Source organism: Phacochoerus africanus, chromosome 2, assembly GCF_016906955.1.
Source record: "Phacochoerus africanus isolate WHEZ1 chromosome 2, ROS_Pafr_v1, whole genome shotgun sequence".
In the NCBI taxonomy this organism is placed as follows: Eukaryota; Metazoa; Chordata; class Mammalia; order Artiodactyla; family Suidae; genus Phacochoerus; species Phacochoerus africanus.
Window position 1 is genome coordinate 111,334,493 of NC_062545.1, and position 16,645 is coordinate 111,351,137.

General features: G+C 47.9%; 1 protein-coding gene across 5 annotated transcripts in view; it reads right to left on the reverse strand.

Annotated features, from left to right (window-relative positions):
- The window catches only part of TLN2 (talin 2), a 469,337-nt gene that overhangs the window by 57,041 nt on the left and 395,651 nt on the right, over positions 1–16,645 (reverse strand). For 4 of the 5 annotated variants that reach the window (XR_007133078.1, XM_047766192.1, XM_047766195.1 and 1 more), the window contains 3 exons: positions 8,606–8,752; positions 3,900–4,001; positions 608–727 (listed from right to left, as the gene is read on the reverse strand). Coding sequence is in view for 4 of the 5 variants with exons in the window: in XM_047766192.1 (XP_047622148.1) it covers positions 608–727; positions 3,900–4,001; positions 8,606–8,752 (369 nt within the window). In the remaining variant the exon portion in view is untranslated. The remainder of the gene's footprint in view (positions 1–607; positions 728–3,899; positions 4,002–8,605; positions 8,753–16,645) is intronic. The other variant, XM_047766194.1, reaches the window with a different exon arrangement.

Sequence of the window (16,645 nt, forward strand, 5' to 3'; positions counted from 1 at the left end):
CACCAGGGAGAGTGAATTTAGGGAAGAGAAATAGTAAGGAAGAGGAGTCCATGGGAGGTATGGGGACAAGGATCTGGGGCAGTTCTTAAAAAGCCACCAACAATATTTGTGTAAGACTCTGTTTCCTGAAAGCAAGTTAGCTACATATATGGCCCTTTCTCAAGGGAGGGATGGCTGAATCCTACACTTGGTTCCTCTAAAACTTCCGTGAGCCTTTGGAAAACATACAAATGACTGAGGGGGACTGCTACGCAGGAGTAGGAAGTGACAGGAGGGTGGCAGTGCGTGTTCTTCCCTTGGCATTAGGTGACGGGCTGGGGATGGGAAACCGGGCAGAGCTCTATTAACAGAGTCCTTCTGACTCACCTCCCCACACGGCGCCAGGGCTGTGCCAGAGCCTCAGGAAGGACAGTGAGCCTGAAGCATGGGGCAGGGGTGGGGGTACTGAGTTTGAACCTGGGGGGCTGGCAGCACGGAAGAGGGAACTAAGCCTGGTTCTGGCCATGACGCTGGGGTCTTCCGGAGTGGAGCTAAGCTATGGAGAATCCCCTGGGGGTGGGCACCAGGGTGGGTGTGCTTCTTAAAAGAGGGACTTAAGGTGGCAGACCTCCTCTGGTTCCGCCGTGGCTGCTGCCATCTGGCCCTGGAGAGCCAGGTGCCCATAGTCACTGGTCATTTGTGAAGCCAGTCCTCCCAACTCCTCCGGGTTAGTAACCGACTTAGTCATCTGGAAAAAGAAAACAAGCAAGACACAAACACACACGGACACACAGAGAAAAGCATGAGAACCACGTGTTAATACCACCGGATGCCAAAGGGTCTCATTCACTTTTAAGCTTGTGGCTTGCATTTGGGGCTGGGCGCTGCAGAGGGCAGTTCAAGCAAAGCCCATGCGCAGCCCGCACGACAGGCCAGGGCCCTCTCGCCAGGGGGTCCTTCCCAGGTCAATGCAACATGCTCAGGTTCAGGCTGTTCAGCAAGGAGGCCGGGCCTCAGGGTCCACCCTTCGGGACGTGAGAGCAGCAGCTTCCGGCCAGCCTTGCCCTGAGGGGTCATCAGGTCAGCTCCCCAGAGAAATCACAGGGGGCACAGCCCTGGTCGCACACTGCTCCCAGCTGATCTGGTCTCTGGGAACCCGGAAGCAGGTCCCACACGGCCGAGAACGGGCATGAGGACAGGGTCATTAGGAAATCGTAACTGAAGTGATGGATAAGCCTAATGCTGGGGCCAAAGAAACTCACAGAATACGGCTTTGTAATAATACTGCGCCAAAGAATGACAACGCTTCAGCCACAAACTCAGGGAAGGGTATACTGTAGCCTAAATGGTCAAGCTCTCTCTTTTCCACTCTCAAGATATTCTGTATTTTCCTCCTGTTTCATAGAAAACCACGTACCCTATACCTACATAACATGCTAGTTTCTAGTTTTCCCTTCCAAGGGACAAAAACACCCCTTAGTTTTCACAGGGCAGTTCTAGTCTGCCACCCAGAAAGGTACCTGCGCCTTGCTCAGGTCTGAGGCTTCTTTTCTGCCCTGCCTACTCTCCATCTGGGTGAAAATACTTCCTTTCTCTTTGAGGCATCTGAAGTCTTTGATTGTTTTTTTTTTCTTTCCAGTCACCTTCCCCCAGCCCACCCCGGAAATCCTTAATCTTAAAGGGCTTAAAAAATTAAAAAAAAATTTTTTTTTTGGCTCTGACCATGGAATGCAGAAGTTCCCCAGCCAGGGATCGAACCCAGGCCACAGCTGTAACCAGAGCCCACAGCGGTGACAGCGCCAGGTCCTTAAACCTGCTGAGCCACGAGGGAACTCCTAAGAAGTCCTGTTAGAGGACCGTGCATCCACTGAGGCTGGATGGGAATGTGAGGCCCATCGAAGGCATGTTTACCATGAAATGTCACCTTTCGGGAGTTCCTGTTGTGGCCCAGCGGAAATGAATCCGACTAGGAACCATGAGGTTGCAGGTGCGATCCCTGGCCTCGCTCAGTGGGTTAAGAATCTGGTGTTGCCATGAGCTGTGGTGTAGGTCACAGATGAGGCTCAGATCTGGCATTGCTGTGGCTGTGCTATAGGCCGGCAGCTGTAGCTCTGATTGGCCCCCTGGCCTGGGAACCTCCATATGCCGTGGGTGTGGTCCCCAAAAAAGAAATGTCACCTTTCAGGCTGAGGTGTGGGTTCCCAAGGAACCCACGCTGAACCCCAGGAGAGCAAGGCTGTACTGTGTACTGTGAGCCCTGCCATGAGGAGCACAACAATCTTGGGGGCCGCCTGGGGTGGTGAGGGCACTCTCACCGCCCCCCTCCCCACCCCAAGGACCCCAACCAGCCATCCCAGGAGCGGCTACAGAGGACACTCAGGGTCAAGATGGGCCGGCTGAGAACCTAGCCCAGGAGACACTTCAGAAACACCTGAGGCCCCTGGAAACATTTTCTCCCCTGCTCACTGTGCTCCCTGCTCAGAGGAACTGGCACTGCAAGGCTGATGGATGGCACCAGAGCCGCCCCTGAGCAATTCTGAGCAGGGCGGGACCCGGCGCCTCCAGCCTTCCCCGAGTCTCTGAGTCAGGCGCTGTTCCTCCCTTCTTTTCCAGCCCAAGTCCTTTTGAACAGCAATGAGCCTGGCACAACTGCAGAGTTTCTAAGAATGAGGAGCAGCAGCCAGGCAAGCCTTTGTGGTCCAAGCTCAACCTCTAGTGGACACAAGACTACATGACAAAACCATCCAGAGAGGCGCCGGGCCTGATGGGGCAGGAACCATGTGGTGGAGCCATCTGGTCCCTCCAACTCAGGCTTACGAGGCAGCATCAAAGAGGCATGTTTCAATTTTACCCTGGGATATCTGAGCCTTCAAAAGTTAACAACTTCTTTACTATGTCCTTCTATTAATTCTTTGAGGACATTTTTTGGGGGTACAACTTTTTAACCTATCAGGATAGCATTCACTGTCTCTCAATGCCATTTATATCTAAACATCCATATAATACAATTCTGACTGCATTGCATTTTAGCAAAAAAAAAAAAACCCAAAAAAACAAAACAAAACAAAAAAACCCTCCAAAAGTCACGTGGCTTTTGTTGTCAGGAGAAAAAAAATTTTACATGATCACAGTTTCACTTTGCCTGTAAGAGCAGCAATTTTTTTTTTTTTTTGGTCTGTCTTTTCTAGGGCCACACCCACAGCATGTGGAGGTTCCCAGGCTAGGGGTCGAATCGGAGCTGTAGCCGCCAGCCTACGCCACAGCCACAGCCACGCCAGATCCAAGCCATGTCTGTGACCTACACCACAGCTCACGGCAACACCGGATCCTTAACCCACTGAGTGAGGCCAGGGATCGAACCCACGACCTCATGGTTCCTAGTCGGATTCGTTAACCACTGAGCCATGATGGGAACTCCAAGAGTGGCAATATCTTATTGCTCATTTTAAGTACTGTCCAAGTCTTGTCCAAGTATTATAATTTGATTCCATCAGAAAATTTTGGTTCTATTCTGAAGGGTCTTCTCTTGTACTATAACTATAATGTATAAAAACATTTCAAGTCCTCTGTGAGATACATAGGATTTTTTCTTCTTTCTCCTTAACTTGCAATTTCCTTCTCATTTCCTCCTTGATTCTAATTTTCTCTCTTTCCTCGCTCCCCTGTCCTCATGCTCAAATCTCAGTCATCATTCATTTCCTTTTGGAGCTTTTGAATGAGATAAGCAGTCCAGCGGCCTGGGGCTTCTAGACCACAGGCAGCCAGAAAGACCACAGATAAGGACAAAGCTGGGGCGCAAGGGGAACTAGGAACTCAGGGGCCTGATCTCTCTCCAGCCCAGACCCCAGATCTCAAGAGTCAGTGGTGTGGTGGATGGAAGGGCAACCAACAGTGGGCGGGGCAGCCCGTTTTCTCCTTACCATTTCCTGAGCCGTTACCGCAATGGCTTTGGAGTATTTAACCACTGTAGTCTGATAGTCGACGAACGTCCCCTTTGGCTCTGGAGGAGTGCCTTCATCCAGCTACAGAGGAGAGGAAAACAACCCACAGGTCACCAGAGGCCCTGCTGAAGTGCGTGCGCGGGGCTGGGGGGGTTCTTCTGAATCCCGAACTTGGAAAAATGGGGAGGCCTTTGGAGTTTCCTTGGCCCAGAATGGACAGGCTCCCCAAGTTCGGTGATAAGGACTTCGCTAGAGATGCACAACAGGTGCTCAGGGCACACAGGCAAAGGGAGGGCCCCGTTTTTCTTAGGGGAATGGGAGCGCGGTTCAGAGGAATGAAAAGTCTTACCAGGCAAGGCATCTGCTGCATACAAAGGCAGGGGAGGAGTCTCGAGAGAGGGAAGTGCGCTCAGGCATGCGGAGGTGGGCGTGAGTCAGACACTTGCAGGGAAGTCAGAATGGAGGGCAACGAGCTGGGTGAGGAGGCTAAACCTACATCATGAAGGGCTTCCCTAGGAATGGGGTAGCCCATGGATGTCTACACGCACCCAGAAGCCCCACTTCTGATCTAAGTTGGGGAAGAGAAGGAACTGGAAGCACTAGCCACAGCTTGTTGCTCATCGAACTCTAGCACCAAAGGAACTGCAAGAAGGGTGTGATCCGTGTGGAGTACAAGAGGTGGAGAAGTGGGATGGTGGTGTGTCCCTTGAAGAGCTGGGGATTAATTGGCTCAGAAGACGTGAACTTGAGACCTGGTTCTAGGACTTGTGAAATCAGCCTCAAGCTAGGAATTTAAACTGCTTCTCAGGTCTTTCACTGGAAACATCCAAGCATCAGAAGGTTGAAGCAAAGGTCAAGGGAGATAATATGTCATCTCCATGAAGGTAGAGGAGAGGATGACCATACATAATGATACTGTCTGTTATGATGAGGATGCCGAAAAAGACGAGCCATCCTCACCACCAGCACATTGTGACTGTCACCTCTGGTTACTGAATGATATTCTAGGTGAGAAGATAAGGTGACTAGAAGTGAATATAGAAAGAGTGCATAAGGAAAACAGAAGGGGGTGTGATGGAACCATGAAGAAAACGCTGGGATCTGGGGTAGGCATATTTTTGAGAAAATCTCTCCAGGCAGCTCTCTGCCACATAGTTTGTGGTCTGGGAAGAGACTAGGGACCAGAGAGGAATTAGCAAAAGGTTACATGGAGTTGTTAAGGAGAGGGACATGCTGTGAGCAGATCCAAGCTACAATGTGAGTTGAATGAATGTAGGTAGCACTGCAGCCTAGTATAATGTGGCTGCACAGGCTAGGATGTAATTTCTACCAAACCAACAACACAAACTCCAGTGCAGATTTTTCTGTTTCTTCATCAAGGAGTCAGACACTGACAAATAACTTTATCACACCACTGGGGCCCTGCTGGTCAAATGAGGACTGAGTTGGAGACTCATCGCTTAGTAAAAGTTGACTGGGTATCTTGTAAAGGGTTGAGCCATGTGCTGGGAGCCTTCATGTGGGATGTGGTGTAACTGCAAACAGGCCAGGATGTTGGAGCTAGAGGGCGGCTTAGAACATATAATGGCTGCTGGTCACCATGATGAACCTTCTGTCAGTGTGAAGACAGTGAGCAACGAATGAATAAAGTAGTGACTTTTTTTTAGGATTCCAAACTTATTTAGTTGAAAGGATATTCCTGTATTCTGAGATTGTAGCCTTCCTATGTTTTGGGGGTGTTAGTATGTTTATTTTATGAAATATCACTGATGTAGACACCAGGATTTTTGTTTGTTTTGTTCCTTTAATCCTCCCTTGGCCAAAAAGAAAAAAATATCCTGCAAACAAACAAAAGGGACTTGGTCATAGAATCCCAAAGACTAAGACTAAGCTCACTGAATGGGGAAACCAAGGTTCAGAGAGCTTGCGTGATTTGCCCAAGGTCACCCAGAAAGCTGATGACTTCGTGGAAACCTATTCATTTTCAATCTTCTGGTGCTTAGATACAGAGACTCTCATGAAACTCTCCGTAGCAGAAGCTCCAAAAGCAGTGAGAACTGCACTCGCATTAGATCAACTTTAGGTACACTAGAATTTTTTCTGCCATTCGCTGCCTTTAAGAATTTTAGACAATGATTCTAACAGTATATCAATGTTTTAACCAATAATCCAAACTCAGATAGAAAATGATATATTTATAATGTGCTGCTATTTAGGAGCTCAAAGCACCAAAGGTATCACTGACTACAAAGTCCTGAGTGACAGGCAGGCCATGTGGGCTTAGCAAAGGGACAGTGGGGAAGAGGTATGTTAGCTGTGAGGTCTGCGTAGACAGGAGTTAAGGGGTATCAATGAAACCTCAATTATATACTTTGTAGAACAGAGGGGAAAAAACCCTTGATTCCCAGCCTTTGCTGCTCATGTCGTTAGCAGTTCCTAATTATTACTATCAGGTAATAGAGCCCTATTTCCCAGCCCTTCAGAAGCAAGTGTTTCCTGGGCCAAGAAAGCAGCTGCTCCATCCCTGAAATCAGACATCGCCAGAGTCACTTTTCTTCCTGAAGATCCATCCCAATACGCAAGGCTCAAAGGCTATCCAAAGACTTCCATCTTCTAGGGAACTCTTCCCTATCATTGCGGCAATGGTGAAAAACACCTCCTCAGAAGAAAAAGATTATCATTTCAATTTTTAATTTGTACTGAGAAACCCTGAGAGTTCCGTTACTCAATACCTTTTGTAGATGTATGGCTTAATCTCAAAGCTCTGGTGTTCTGATGTCCTGAAACCCAAACCAACCCACTGAGACTTATCCAAAGACCTGGAGGAAGAGAAGGAGTCCACTCATTTTCTGCCAAACTGTCCAAATTTGAAGCATGAGAAGCCCACAGCAGAAATTACTGGAGCGCTATGACAAGGCAAGCCTGGGTTCTCTCAGGGACCGCCAGCATCCCAGCCCGGCTTGGGACTTTGTCAGCTTGATAATGATTGCATGATGTTTAAGGGCAATTATCCTAATTATAGTTTCAGGCTATTGTTTCCTTATGGAGATATAAGTCAACCAATCTTTTCTAAATTAGCAATTAAAGACCACTTATTATTCTGAAAAACCACAATAATGTATTCACAAGCTGACAATGGACATTTCAAAACACAAAGTCTAAAATTCTTGGCTGTGCTATCAGAGGATGGCAATTAGATGCTGATGAGTGGTTGCTAACTCTAATGAATATCAAACTGCCATGACGAGTGAAGGATTCCTTGGGGAAAAAGCAGGAGATACTGTCCAGTCATCCTTCCCTACTGACGCTCAACTGATGGGTCACTTGAGGAAAAATGATACTGAGGCCATCTATGTCTGTTGTCCACGAGAAGCTTTTATATTTACCATTTCAGTGGTTTTTGCATCTGGCTGGATACCAGAACCATGGTGAGGTTTTTAAAATACTAGGCTCCACCTCATAGAGATTCCAAGTGATCAGGGTTCATGATGAGGTTAGGAATGTGCATTCTAAAATGCTCCCAGGAAGACGATGTGAAGAAAAGGGAAACCTCCTACACTGTTTCTACACTATAGAAAGCAGTATGGTGGTTCCTTAAACAACTAAATATAGAACAACCATATGATCCAGCAATCCCACTCCTGGGCATATATACAGTAAAACTATAATTCAAAAATATATATGCACCTCAATGTTCATAGCAGCATGATTCACAATAGCCAAGACATGAAAAAAACTTAAATGTCCATTGACAGATGAATAGATTAAGAAGATGTAGTACATATACACAATGGAATACTACTCAGCCATAAAAAGAACAAAATAATGCCATTCTCAGCAACATGGATCAACTCTGATCATCATACTAAGTGGAATAAGTCAGAAAGAAAAAGACAAATACCACATACCACTTATATATGGAATCTAAAATATGGCACAAATGAACATAACTACAAAACAGAAACAAACTCACTGACAAGGAGAACAGACTTGTGGTTGCCAAAGAGGAGAGGAAGTGGGGGAGGACTGGAGTGGGAGGTTGGGGTTAGCAGATGTAAGCTATTCAACACGGAGAGGCTAAACAACATGATCTTATTGCATAGCACAAAGAACTATAGTCAATGTCCTATGATAAACCATAATGGAAAAGAGTATTAAAAAAACTGTATAACTGAATCACTTTGCTGTACAGCAGAAATTAATACACAATTGTAAATCAATTATAATTCAATAAAAAATACAGTAAAGTAAAATGGTCCCAGAGATTCCAAAGGAGCCATTCTGAGGACCAGCCCTTGGCACTCACTTCATTATTTCACTTTGGAGTTGGCCCCTCACAACAACAATATGAGGTAGACAGGGGAGGTAAATAATTACTTCCATTTTATACGTAAGGGGACCAATAAAGCCTTCTCCATCTCCATTTATCCCTCAACTGTATAAATGTGGAAGGAAGGGCGCAACTGGCTTTCAAAAGTAACAAATAACAAAGAATGAAGAATACATTGCAAGCCACTAGAAATCTACACATTAATCAAGAACCTTCAGGAAAAGAGGCAGCTTGTTGGTGCCGGCCTTGACGGACAGCTCCTTAGAGAAGAGCCTGTATAAGGAGGGAAGGGTTGCAGGAAACCTTGGAGGAAATGGGGTCAAGGAGTAGAGAGTGTCTTGGAGCCCAGACCCACCTTGCTCATGGCTTCTGCGATGGCATCAACCATGCCTCCCACCAAGCCCACCTCACTGGCAGCTTCGTTCAGTGTCACCATGATGTCATCCACGGCCTCCTTCATGAGCTGGGCAGCCTCTGTGATGGCGTCGTGGGTGTGCTGGGCCTGAGAAGAGGGGGGCGGGGAGGAGGATAACTAAAACATTTCCACAAGCACATGACAACAGTGCTCAATCTCTTATGTAATCACATCACTTCTTTTAAAGATAACCTTAAGGAGCATATAAAATTATATCCCCGTTACAGAGCACAACAAGGTTGTCTATATTTTTTCTTTTTCCTTTTACAGCTGCCCCTGCAGCATTTGGAAATTCCTGGGCCAGTGGTCGAATTGGAGCTGCAGCTGTTGGCCTACACCCCAGCCACAGCAACGCCGGATTTGATCTGCATCTGTGACCTATGCCACAGCTGGCAGCAATGATGGATCCTTAACCTACTGAGTGAGGCCAGGGATGATACGCACAGAGCAGGTGCTGGGCAAGTGAGTGAATGAGAGGATGAAAGAATGATGGTGTGAGGCTCCCTAAAAAACACCTTGAATGGTAGCAAGATTTGGGGAGGGGGTGGGGGAAAGAGCCAAGTTCCTGGGGTACTGGAGTCGAGTTCTGACTCTACTGCTAAGTAGCTAAGTGGTCCTGGGTGAGGGTTCCAAAGCAAATTGGGAATAATCATAATAAGGCTCTACAGTGAAATTCTGACGAGATGGGATGGGTGCAGGCACCTTATCATTTAGGATAACAGCAGTCTAGTAGGGGACTATGTCCTCACCCAAGAAATCTGACCTAATGTCAGGTAGTTTGTGTCAGAACTGCATGGCACCAGGTACTAGATGCCCCTGTGCAGAGGCCCTGGCTACCCTGATGGTCCTTAGGGGGAGAGGAACCTTCTAAACGGCCCAAGGAATTGCATCTTTTCTTGAGGAGAAGCTCAGGAACCCAGTGAGAGATGGTAAATGGTAACGCTTTTCGATGCTCAAACGAAAGAGAAGGCCAAGAAGAAGCTAGGTGAGCCAGGGGAATGGGCTTAGCCTGTGAAATTGAAAAGCCAAAGGAATCGAGATAAGTTTTCCAAATGTAACATCTGATGAGATGTGAAATCTTTCAGTCATGGGTGATTCTTCTTGAGGCAACTGTGTTAGTACAAAACTATTAGCTATTGACTGTTACGACTAAAATTACTTTAGAAGATAACAAGACAAATAACCTCAAGGAACAGTGACTCCTTGACTCTTCACCAGACCCATGTCCATCTTTACTTCTCAGGCCCTCCATGGGGCAAGAGGTGCCTGTTTCTCTGGATAAATTCCCCTTCCTTCCTGGTGCAGTGTCACAGCTGCACCCGGCTGGCCTCCTATAGCTCCACCCTCTCACGCTCTTGCCTGCAGGGACTGGTTCTGTATGCCTCTTCTCCTCTCCGCTCCATCGAAATCCTAGCCCTCTTTTCAAGGGCCAGCCTCAATACCACCTCCTCCCAGAAGCCCTCCTTGATGATTTTTGTCCTCGTCAACCTTCCTTTGGACTCTTACATCCCTGAGAATTAACTCTGGTGCCAGAGTCATCACAAGGTAATGGCCTCAAAGGAAAAAACAGGGAGCAAGCGGTGTTGCCTGATTTCTGAGGCTACATAATGGAAAATGATAGAGCTTCTGCCTCGCTCACTCTCAGGAGATGTGTCTTTGAAGTCCTTAGCCACCGCGTACGGAGGCTGGCTATCTTAAGGCTGAATGCTGGGCAGACTGCAAGGTGAGATCACACAGAAGTAGAAAGGAGTGCCCACAGAGCCCCAGCTGTTTCAGCCACCAAAAGTCTGAGTGATTTCTGTTCAGGTACCAGACCCAAGAGTGACTGAACCTCAGGTGTTCAAGCCCCAATGGCCATCTGGCTGCAATGGCAGGAGGAGCCCTGAGTGAGGGCTACCCCTCTGGGCTCAACGGATCTGCAACTACACGAGAGAATACAAAAATGGGAGTGTTTTAAGCTGTCACATTTTAGGATGGCTTGTTTACGTAGTAAAAGCTAAGTGGGACAACACCTAAGAAGGGCTCCTAAGCCAGCCTTGGCATCAGAGACTTCTAAGCAGAGGTGTCCAGGTTGAAGCTGGGCCCTGGAGGTAGAATCCACATTCAGCCCGAGTCCATGGGGTAAGGGACGGGGAGAGGAGACCACCGGGCAGAGGACAATAGCCAGTACAAAGGCCCAGAGGTGAGAAGGCAGGTGCATTGTGAGGAAGAGTAAAAGGGCGTGTGTGATTGGTCCGGTACAGTGCCTGGCACACAGCTCCTGCCCCTTCAACTACCTCTTGGCCAGCCCCAGCCCCACCTCTCCAACTAGGCTGCATGCTCCTTGTAAACAATTCACCCTGCTCCTCTCCAGAAGGTGGCTTTAAGGTACTGAGTGAGTCATTTTTATTTTCAGAGACACTTTTACAAGGATAACCTTCAAAGGCTGTTGGTGCAAATTTCCCCTCTGGAGAGACTCATTTAGAAATAAATGGAGCCATCTGTTTTCAGGCTTTGAAACATCATGGGTGGCAGAGCTGAGGGCAGAGATGTGCTGGGAGGGGAGGTGTCAGAGCAGGAGCCCCCCACCCCCTCTACTGCTGCCGCCGCTTTCTGCTCCTGAGCCATCAACCTGGGCTCACTCGGGCTGTGAGGACAGGCTCCAGTTCCTCTGATGGCACCAAGAAAACCTGATGACATTGCCATGAGTGCTGGCAAGATACCAGAGGCTAGCGTGTACTTGTACACAACACCCGAGCCAACTGTGGGCACACAGTGGCTTTCATATCAGTTTTTTAATTTTTAAAATTTTTTTATTTTTAGGGCCACCCTCATGACATATAGAAGTTCCCAGGCTAGGGGTCAAATCAGAGCTACAGCTGCTGGCATACACGACAGCCACAGCAATGCAGGATCCGAACCGTGCCTGAAACCTACACCACAGTTCATAGCAATGCTAGATCTTTAACCCACTGAGCAAGGCCAGGGATCAAACCTGCATCCTCATGGATACTAGTCAGATTCACTTCCACTGCACAACAAAGAGAACTCCGATATCAGTTTTAAAGCCTACGATCAAGTACCTTGGGCCGGGTATTTGAGCATTTTACAGACAATGCTTCATGATAGGTGACAGAAAGTCCAGAACAACAACAAACATCAAACCACCTAACAGCAGCAAAAAAAGGACAGCTGCTAACATTTCCAAGGGAACCCCTGCACCAGGTATGCAGATGCTAGATATGGTGTGAACACCTCCAGTACTCCTCACAGTCCCCTGGAAGGGGTGAACACTATCTCTGCAGGGACTCCTCTGACTGTTGCAATTCAACAACAGGAGCTAAAGCACTTAGAGCTTACAGGCCTGGTGGATGGAAGACAACTGCCACTGACCAGCTGGCCATCTGCTGAGCCTAGGCCATCAGGCAGGAGGAAAATGAGTCTACGGCTAGATCGGGTTGGTTTTATCAGCACCACTGAAAAGAATGCCTTGATTAGGAAATGTGCCATCTATGAGGGGGAGGTTTCAGCCTGCACACCCCTCAGCCAGGGGGCTTTTAAACAAGGTGAAGCAACCAGGGACCATGTGGCAAAGACAATGGGCCTCAGGACCAGCTACTATTCCTAGAGTTGGCTGGGGGCCGCCTCGCTTAGCATCTCAGCATCTGCCAGCCCCCGTTCTCTCTGCCATTGTGGGCTCACACCTGCCCATGAACTTGCTGCCAGTTCCCAAACGTGTCCCTTGGAGCCCCCAGGGCCTAGCTCGCCTATGTTTTCCAATTCCTGGCAGCTTTCCACTAGAGGAGGCCCAGCCCTGGAACCTCACCCAGTGCTGAAAAGTAAAATATCTGGCTCAAGTCTGTCCTAGGTCCCTGGGAGGAAAGCCTTTAACCCCTTAGCATTTCCCAAGTGACCACACAGGCTCTGACAACATACTCTCATCCCGACCACTGACCTCTAGGGAGATGAAGAGGCTGGAGATGGAATCACTGGTCATATGACTGAACTCAGTCAAGCAAGCCTGCATAATGAAATCCCAATGAAAGCTCTGGGTAGGAAGCTGGAGTGAGCTTCCCTGGTGGGTGACACATGGCAGTAACCTTGGAGGGTGACACATCCTGAGGACACGGAAGCTGCACGTTTGGGACCCTCCAGACCTCACCCTCCCTCTGGGCCTCTTCTTTTGGCTGGTTGTATCCTTTAAAATAAAACTATAGCTGTTAGTAGAGCAATTTCCTGAGTTGAGTTGTTCCAGGAAATCACTCAACCTAAGTGATAGCGAGAACCCCGGAATGCAGCCAGTTGGTCAGAGTGAGGGTGGTCTAGGAACGCCGGAGCTCGTGGCTACTGTCCTAATTGGGGAGTCTAGCAGGGGCCTGTGCCCCTACATGGGGAATCCGACTTAACGCCAGGTAGTGTCAGAACTGCACTGGACCAGGGGCCGGGTCCACCCATGTAGTGGCCATGGGCTGCCTTGGCCCACCTCAGGGGGAGAGGACCCCTCCAAAAGGCTCCAAAAATCGCAGCTTTTCTTTGATAGATGAGAAGCCAAAGACGCTTGTGAGAGATGGTAAATGATACCCCTTTTGAATGATTAAATGAACTAAGGATTCCAGGAAGAGGCTATGTGCACCTCAGGAACTGGCTCAGCCTACGGAACTGAAAAGCCATGGGAATCCCCAAAAGTTCTTCAAATACATCTGATGAGATATGAAATATGTTGCTCATGGATTGGTTAGCTTGAGGCAAGTGGGTCAGGGTGCAAAGCTCTTTCCCCAGGGATGTGATGGAGCAAAACATAAGGTGTGCACTTTTATAAACCTCACTTAGAATGAGAAGACTATTGGCTGCACAATAAAGTCAGCAGGGAATCACAAAACAGTTCTCTGAAACTCCATGGGAAACGTACAGGCCATCTTTTCTACACTAGAGCATCCAAACCTACCAGAACACATCCTTGCTCTTGGCTGTCCCAGAAATGAATTACCTTCCCATCCGCTTGTGCTGAAGCATTCTCTAGAGAGCCTGCCCTCTATTCCACACGGTTAAGTTTTGGAGATCCTTAAAGGGTCAACTCAGAGACGGTGAGGCCTCCTTCAATTACTCCAAGCTTCTCCCAGGGCCGTTTCCTCTGACTTTGATGGCCAACCTCACCTTGATCACACAGCCCAGCCAAATCCCACGTGCAGGCTGCCCGAGCACGTGAGCTTCAGCCATGGAAAGACACAGAAGGCTCTCAATTAAGGCATGCTTAAAGGGCTGATGGCAGTCAGGACAGTGGAGTCAGCAGGCTCAACAATGAGGTTATTATTTTAGAATCTGGAGGGGCTCCTTGTCACTGCTCCTCTCAGCTCAAGAAAAAAATCAGACTCTGTTCTTTTTTGGAAATGTGTCTGAAGTCTATTTCCAAGGGAGCCTTATTTCTTTATTACAGTGTTTCAACTACAAAGCCCAACAAAGCAGTCAGACACATCACAGGAGTTTGGAAAATGGGAGAAGGCTACAGGGGGCAGATCTCAACTTCAGCAGAGGGAGAAAAACCTTCTAATAATGAGGACTGCCCTACAGCAAATGGGGCTGTGTATTTGCTGGATGGAGTGTTACAGGCAGAAGCTGGATGGGCCCTGCAAGGAAGATAGAGGAGGAAACTGATGGGGGGAGAGGGAAGGGGAGAAAAGAATGCATGTAGAAGAGGGCTTAGTGGGATGAGCATGAGGTCCCACAGCAAATGCCTTGTACTCATGGGATTCTTTAACGCCAGGCTCTGGGGCTGGCCGTGTTTAATTTGCGGGGGAGCACCTACTATGTTAGGCACAATACCTCATTTAAACTCTACAACCACCAGGTAGGTATTCAGTTTTACATGAGGCTTACATGAGGAAACAAAGAAATGAAATAATGTGCCAGCAAGAGGCAAAGCTGGGATCTGCATCCAGCTTATGCTATTTGTTCGTCAAATCAAAGCCACGGATGACCCTTTAATCACATGTGACCACATCCCCTCTGCACACAAGGACTACAACATCTAACAGATCCATCAGCTAACATATAGCAAGTAATACCCAGTAAATATCTTCCCAAAGAACAGCACCCAAGGGGATTAAGTCTCTGCATTAGGCTTCTTAGGAAAGGGCCTACAGGCCAACTTGGCACCCTGTGACAAGCCAGTTGGAATCTGCAGACAGCACAGGTAGCTGCTATCAGTGAGGGGATGGATACAAACTCCTGAATTACGGTCACTCATCACATCTTAGTTCATCACAGGGTACTTCAGGTTATTCACTGAAAATTATTCCACACTGGTCTCCAGCTGCTACTTTCAAGCAAAGGATGTCATCATAGAGCTTACAGTGCTGACGACAAATGCTCCTGGGCATAACACAGAATTCCACGGGGAGCTCTGAATTTGCAGTCCAAGCAGATGTGCTCATCTCTTCAACACTCAGCAACCTCCTAATTCAAATTACTCTACTAAGAATGAACCCCCCTCAAGTAGAGGTGGGGACATGGCAGTAAACATTCCTGGAGCAAAGCTAACCCAAACTGGGTCCCCACGGCGAGTCCCAGCTCCTCCAGTGTGACGAGGGAGGAGAGGGACTGGGGCCCCTATCCCTAACCTATCAGCCCAAAGGGTATTCTGGTCCTTCTTGCTCCATCCATCACTTCAGCAACTAGACTTGATTTTGTCAGAAGACTCAGAACAACTTGAAGGCTGATAATGGCTCTCAATATCTTTAGCATCCCCAGAATGAGTCTCTCAACAGTTGCCAGATACATGAAGGAAAAGTGGAACATAAAGCATGTAAGCCCAAGACACTCTCCATGCTGCTTCCTGCATGGTGTTTCCAGACTATGGATGTGTCGTGTTATGTGTCATCTTCACTGTCCCCAGCTCCTTAGTGTGGAGGAGGAGGCTTGTCACATAACAGCCCAGTCTACTCCTGCTGTCCCCTCATTCTGCCCAATCCATACACACCAGACTGAGTGCTATCTTCTAAAGAGAGCGCAACACTTTTACAACCTACCTTTGCCTTTGCAGATACCATTCCCTCCTCCTAGCATGCTGCTAGCTACCTTTTATGTGCCAGGTAATTTCCTTTTGTTGAGATCAGGCAGCCCTCTCCCCTGCTGCTCTTTTTGGCCCTGCCCAGCTCCCACTCCGCGCTGAGTTGGTTTGTGTTTCCATAGAGCGCAAGCTCAATTCTGACTCCACATCCACCTGGCCTGCCATCTCAGATAACACAGCAGAGCAGTCTCAGTTTCCACATATGTACAATGGGAACCTTCCGATGTAGAAGAGTTTTTATGAAGATTATGTAGGAAAAGGATGTAAGATGTAATAACTGACATAGACCCAGTGGTTAACAACTGTTAGCTCTGAGATGACTATTTTGTGATTCTGACTCTTAATCTAGAATCTTCTACCTTGCAACTGATCTGAAGATGTCAGAGATACAACAAAACATACTAAAAATAAATACAAGTATAATATGGATCCCTATAGCTTGTGGGTCAGTGTCCTACACAAATATTTCTAGGGGGGTTCCCTCAAGTTAGTCTGCTTAGGTGAAGACCATTGGGAGCAGATGATCATGTGGCAGCAGCAACTAGAGGGTAATAGTGGTGGGAGGTGCCTCTGACTTCCTCTCCGGGTTCTAGAACCTTGAGGAAACTTGCGGTGCATGCCAGTTTCCCAAGTAAACCAATTACTCCAACAAAATTGTCCCCAAGAGAAAAGCACATGTTGCCACCATCTTTGGCCACTTAAAGTAGCTGCGTGACACATCAGGAAATGTTGCACTTGCAAACTGGCGAGGGAAATTTTCCTATTAAATCACTGTCCCCCAGGCAATAGCAATACCTGCCAGGGGTGACCTTGCACTGTGTTTTGGGGTGAACTTGAGTACCAAGAAGGGAAAGGACATGTACTGGAAAACAAGAGCAGTCTGCTTTGTGCAAGCTGGGTGTTAACACTGAGCAGGTGCCCAGCAGGTGTTATGG